Below are 6,166 nucleotides of genomic sequence, written 5' to 3'. Positions count from 1 at the left end.
TGTGTGTGTGTGTGTGTGTGTGTGTGTGTGTGTGTGTGTGTGTCTGCAGTCAGACAAGGTAGAAAAATGTGAAAGAGCCAGTTCGTCCTGCTGAACAGACTCCACATCTTTCTGTTTCCACCCCCTGTTGTCTCTTTAGGCCTGATGTTTCTTTTGCCTGCATACTTTAAAACAAAATGTCGCAGTTGCTTCATGCTCCACCCAACAGGAAAACAAATACAAGACATTTTCCTGCCTTCCAACCTCCAAAGAGCTTAAACATGCGAATAAAATATATTTGCTTTACAAAAGCTTTAATCGGGCGCTCTTGAGGACTTTTGACTCTGACAATGTGATGCCTGACTTTCTGCTGTGTGGGGCTGAAACACTTGAATGGTTAAAATCAAGTTGGTCCAGATGACATGTGACTTTTGAAGCAAGTGAAAAAAAAACACCTATAAAAATAAGGAAAGTTTATGAAAAAGTTTCTAAATGAGGAAGACTAATTGAATCAAAACAGCAAAAAGAGATATAAACAAACCAAAATAAAGTTATTGTTAAACTAAAAACTTGAATCTGTACAAAAACATCTAATAAACGGCATAAATCTTAATATGAAAGGACACAAACAAAATAAACTTTGTCCTCTTTAAAATCTGCTTGACAAACATGCTCTACATTTCTATTATAAAGCTATGTTTTAGTTTTTAGCTGTTCTTCAGGTTTTAGCTAACCTTTTGCTACCTTTAGCTTTCATTTTGCAACTTTTAGCYGTTGGTTGACTACTTTTAGCTATTTTTCTGCTGCCTTTAGATGTCCTTTTGACACTTTCAATTTCTAAATATTTAGCTACATTTAAATTGGATTTTACTACCCTTTTAGCTTTTAGATAGCTTTTTGCAACTTTTGGCTTTTAGTATTTATTTAGCCACTTTCAAGGTTCATCTATTATTCAGCTTTTTATAGCCTTTTATTACTTTTTACAATACTTTGCCAGTTTTAGTTTCTAAATGTTTTGATACTTTTAAAATGTATTTTACTACATTTAGCTTTAACCTTTTAGCCTGTTATTTTGCAACTTTTAGCTTGTAATTGTTCTGCCTTTTTCTAGTATTTTGTTACTTTTATCTATGTTTTTGGCACTTTTAGCTATTTTGAGACTTATCTAGTTTTTTTGCTAAATTTAAAGTCCAGCCTTAATTTATTATTATTATTATTGTTGTTGTTGTTGTTGTTGTTGTTGTTGTTTTTGTTGTTAAAAAAAAACTTTAGTGGTGTTTCAATAACATATTAACAATTTGTCTTTCAGTTTTTTGCAAAACCTGTAATAGATTTTTTTGTTTTTGTTTCAGGAGTTTCTTAAAATGGAAAATGGTGAATCAGGATAGGAAGGGTCTGTTCCTTCAGTCATATTTATATCTTCTGTCTCTCTCTGCCTTCAGCTGAGATGCAGTGTTTGCACTCTACATTTATCCTGTTTATGTAATATTTGAAACTTTTTGACAAACTTTTTGTGCTTTTTAAATGATAAAACTTACATCTGCTAGTGCCTTTTTGTTTCACTATTTTAGTTTTTTTTTTCTTTTTACTTCCTCCTTAACTGGTTCATTGTTATTTCTGTGGGAAACACCTATTCAAACTAAATGAATATGGTTCCAAAAAGAGGGTGGATCTACACTTTGATGCAGAACTAATTGCAAGAGTTTTATCTTTCAAAACATTGCTTTCAAAAACCGTCTTGTAGTTATTTATTCAGAGAACAAACTGTAGTTCTGCATTTATGGAGAGGTCAAAAGCAATGTGTAGAATCAATTAAGGTGAAGGAAAAATAAAACATTCAAGTGTAGACTTTTTAAAATTGTTCCAACCTTTATGTTGTTGACTCTTTCTGTGGTATTAAAGAGAAAATAACAAAACTGCCTATTTTAAAATATTTTAATTATTGGTCAGTTGACTAGTTTTACAAATAGTTAAGTTGAAGGTAATAAATAGGGGGAAATGTCAGCTTTTTTATGCACTTGTTAAAAAATATTTTAGTGAAACCAGACAGAAACATCTGTTCAATCCTGTTTCAGACACTCTAAAGGTCACAGTTTAACAACTGTCTCATCTGTAAAGGATCAGTTCCTTTTACTCAGTCGCTGGAGCGCCTACATGATGGTCAATTAGAGAGTAGACCTGATTAAACCTCTACCTGACCTGTTAATGCTTCTATTTTTACATAAAAACTTAATTTAGTTCAAGTCACATTTGTTGTAAATTGGCTCATATTACAAAAAAAGACCAATAGGGTTGTTCTGCGTTTTCACTGTTAATATGACATCACTTACTAGCAGTCAAACCCAAAAGAACGCATATTTGGAGTAAAAGTAGCAGTAAAGTTGTGCAAAGATGACAAATGCTGATTAACATTCTGCATGAGAATCTAAAAGTTGTGCCTCTTTGAGATTTTTGCAACCTTGCTTTTCTGCATTTTGCAGAGTTTTTTTCCCCCTCCGCTTTCTAAATGTATCCTTTCAAGGAAACCATCTGAGAACCAAAAGCATGAAACATTTGTGGCTTTAGGTGTTAGTTCTACACTGACACAAGACTGTAGTGCAGCCGTTAATAAAGTATGAATTGGCATCATGCAAGTTTTGATTTTAATAATAAGATAATGACTAGGTAACACTTTCATTACCTTTTTAGATCGTTTTCTGATTGCTTTCTGATTATAGTGTTGGAGTCTTATGTTTATTCTAATAGGAAGCAAATGTTTAAATCTTCAATAATGGTGAACCATGACCTAAAATTATTTTTAAAAAAGACAATTGTTTATGATGATCTTAAACATGTTTATTTTATCAACCAGTCAGTCGGGGTCACAACTCTGACTTATATTCTGTGGATGAAAAGTAAAAAAAAAATCTACTGTTTTTATTTGTTAATACAACATAAAACTAAAGGAAATCATGCACAAACAGCACCACCACATGTATAAAAGAACCATTTAGAAAGTGCATTCATATGAGAACAAGTTAAAGGGCGCCTGTGCTCCTAGTTTAAACACCAAAAGTGAGTTCATGTAAGCCAGTTTTAGCAAGACTTTCAAAGAAAAATGATGCGTCACACACAAAAAAATATGTCACCAAACTAAACTCCTTTTTGATCAGACTTTTAGCAGTGAAACTTCCTGTCTCCTTGCGATCACAGCTGGCTGATGGAATGGGTTGGTGTTTCTCGGGTTTTCCTCTCTGTGCTCTCCACCGTCTCTTCTTGAGGCAAATGCAAAGCTTTCCTGCAGATGTTCTTAAAGGCCGGGCTGGAGAAGTAGTAAACCAGCGGGTCCAGCACGCTGTTGAGATACGTCAGACTGATGGTGACGTAGAACACGACGGTGATGTGCTCCATAGAGGCGCAGTCCTTGAAGCTGAGCATCTTGAACCAGACGAACAGCAGGGTTATGTTGCTCGGGAGGAAGCAGACGATGAAGAGCACCACCACCACGATGATGAAGTACAAAGCCTTCTTGAACTTGGCCTGCTGGGCCAGCTGCCTCTTCCTCAGGTGGCCAGTGATGTGGAACGTGCAGTAGAGGATCACGAGCAGGGGCATGTAAAAGGAGAAGAGGAACGTGAACTTGTGCCAGGACAGGTTGCCTCTGGACTCCGTGTCAACCATGAAGCTCTCACAGTAGGTCGTGTTGACGTGCTGCAGAGTGAAGACGTGAACCGTCATGGAGATGGTGACCAGCCACAGTCCGAGCGCTCCCAGCGTGGCTTTAGTTACACTCAGAGAGTTGACAGGGTGATGGGGGTGCACCACTCGCATGTACCTGTCCACGGCAATGGCCATCAAGAAAAAGGTGCTCCCGCTGCGATTCATGGCCAGCATGAAGAGGCAGAGCTTACAGAGCCCGCCGCTGAACGTCCACCGGATCCCCAACAGGTAGTAGATGGCACGGAGCGGCAGGCCCAGGGTGAGCATGAAGTCAGTCACGGCCAGGTTGAAGAGGAGCACCGTGCTGCTCTTCCACGGCCTCAGGTGGAAGCAGAAGATGAACAGAGCCAGCCCGTTTCCAAAGAGGCCCAAGAGGAACTCCATCATCAGCACAGGAGGCAGCGCCCTGACCAGCACCGGGCTGCTGAAGTTGCACAGCATGTCGAGTTGTTCTGCTCCTTCGCTGTCTGCAGATCAAATAGTCACTGTGAAGGATGTTCGTCCTCTTTAATAGGGAACCACAACTCAGAAAAAAAAAAAGTGAGGTGAGACGTTTGTGTTTTACAGGAAACCAGTCTTTTGCTTTTGAAATGCTAAAGCAAAACTTTTTTTTAATAAAATTTCTGGGAAACTTAAAATTGTCATGTTTTTACAGTCTTTATTTTGAAATACCGTAAAGCATTATCCACATGCGATAAATAATTATACAAATCCATTTAACCGCTTTCTAAAAAGTACAAGTCAAATAAACTGACTGGAATAAATTAAAAGACCCTTTAAATCTTTTGCAAGGTATTTTGAGAAATAATTATGCTTTTATTAATTAGTTCACTTCCTGTTTAAAATGCAACTATTAATTCCTCTTCTTAGTTCAATTTCTATGAATAGACATGACACAAATAGCATCTCAGCGCTGGTGTTTTTGTGGTGAGTTCTCTCTCTCTCACTTTGTGGTGAGTTTCTCTCTCTTTCTCTCTCTCTCTCTCTCTCTCTCTCTCTCTCTCTCTCTCTCTCTCGTTTGCTGTTCTAAAATGAAATGGAGGGACAGCTGAGTGAAACGGAACATGTTTAAGGTCAAATTTCAATCCATATAAGCAGAAGTACTGTATGACTCATTTAAGAAGAGCTTAATGTCAAGATCATTTACATCATTTGTTCTAAAGTTGGACTGAGGGGGCAGCAGCTTGACCACGGAGGCCCGTACATCTTCTGCAGCCTCCTCTTCCAGCTTAGCAGGGAGGGAGGACTCCCAAGATGTTCCCAGGTCAGCCGAGAGACCAGTCTCCAGCATATCCTGGGTCTCCTCCCAGTTGGACATGCTCAAAACGACTAGATTCCCAAACCACCTCAGTTGGCACCTCTCCATGCGGAGGAGCAGCGGCTCTATTCAGAGTGTCTCCCAGATAATTGAACCTCCCACCCTATCTCTAAGGGAGAGTCCAGCTACTCTTTTTGACCACTTGTATTGAACATCTTACTCTTTTGATCACTACCCAAAGGTGGGACGTGCAGTGAAGAATCTGAGTTCTTAGCCTAGCAGCTCAGCTCCCTCTTCATCACAGCAGACCGGCACAGAATACGCAGATTTGCAAAAACTGCATCAATCTGTCTGTCATTCTCATGCTTTATTCTTTCCTCACTTTAAACAAAATCCCTGAGATGCTTAAACTCCACCTCTTGAGGCACCTGCAGCCCATCTGCCTACAAACCCATCGGCCCACCCTGGTTATGATACAGTTTTCACGAGCCGCTATGAAACTTTTGGTCTGGTCAAACTTAAAATATTTCTCCAAACTGAGGCTGTTCAAAGCGGTATCTACAACAGGTGAGATATTTATTGTTCACTACTTCTCTACAAAACCCAACTTCAAAAGATTGATGCCTTTTCAAGAGACACCATCATTTTATTTACCCTTTTTTTTTTTTTTTTTTTGGCGGGTTTGGGTGTGTTAACTGAACAAAAGCTTATCTACTAAAAAGCCTGATGGTGGCAGCACCACACTGCTTTAAAGAAGTGTTTATTGAATTGAAAAAAAAGGGGGGGGGGTAGAAAAATACTAGGTTTACATTTGACTGCTCTTACAGGTGAACATAAATGCTGTCAGCAATATTAAAATCAATTAAATCACAAAATGAGGACATCATTGTGTGTTTGCCGTTACATTCAAGAGAAAAAAAACTAAGTGAAACATCTGATGCATAAACCTGTGACTGAAATGTGTCATTCAAAACTACTCATTTATCTTTACCACAAAATAAACAAACTTTGTGCATTGATCAGCTTTCAGTATTGAATGTCTCTTAAACACATATGCACACACATACTTTATGTTTACTGTTCCACATTTGTCTACATTACTTTCAGTTATTATACAGTATCAAGATTTCTTATAATACAGAACATGAAAATGCCAACTTGTCACAAACAGTCCAACTAAAGCATTAAGAAATTGTTAGTCTCAGTGACTTGGAACCAATAGTATTGATG

The 6,166-nt window shown here is 38.2% G+C and overlaps 1 protein-coding gene across 1 annotated transcript; it reads right to left on the bottom strand.

Moving 5' to 3' along the window:
• Positions 1-2,582: 2,582 nt before the first annotated feature.
• On the bottom strand, positions 2,583-4,300 carry LOC106511370 (hydroxycarboxylic acid receptor 2-like). Its single transcript, XM_014000127.1, has one exon. It carries the CDS (start codon positions 4,117-4,119, stop codon positions 3,166-3,168), a length of 954 nt encoding a protein of 317 aa, XP_013855581.1. The 5' UTR covers positions 4,120-4,300; the 3' UTR covers positions 2,583-3,165.
• Positions 4,301-6,166: the final 1,866 nt, after the last annotated feature.

Source organism: Austrofundulus limnaeus, unplaced genomic scaffold, assembly GCF_001266775.1.
Source record: "Austrofundulus limnaeus strain Quisiro unplaced genomic scaffold, Austrofundulus_limnaeus-1.0 Scaffold2724, whole genome shotgun sequence".
Taxonomy (NCBI): Eukaryota; Metazoa; Chordata; class Actinopteri; order Cyprinodontiformes; family Rivulidae; genus Austrofundulus; species Austrofundulus limnaeus.
Note: the sequence above shows the minus strand (reverse complement) of the source record. Positions and strands in the feature narration are given on the sequence as shown.

What these genes read in the sequence shown, in the direction of transcription:
- LOC106511370 (XM_014000127.1), bottom strand. Translation starts at nt 4,119, where the DNA reads ATGCTGTGCAACTTCAGCAGCCCGGTGCTGGTCAGGGCGCTGCCTCCT.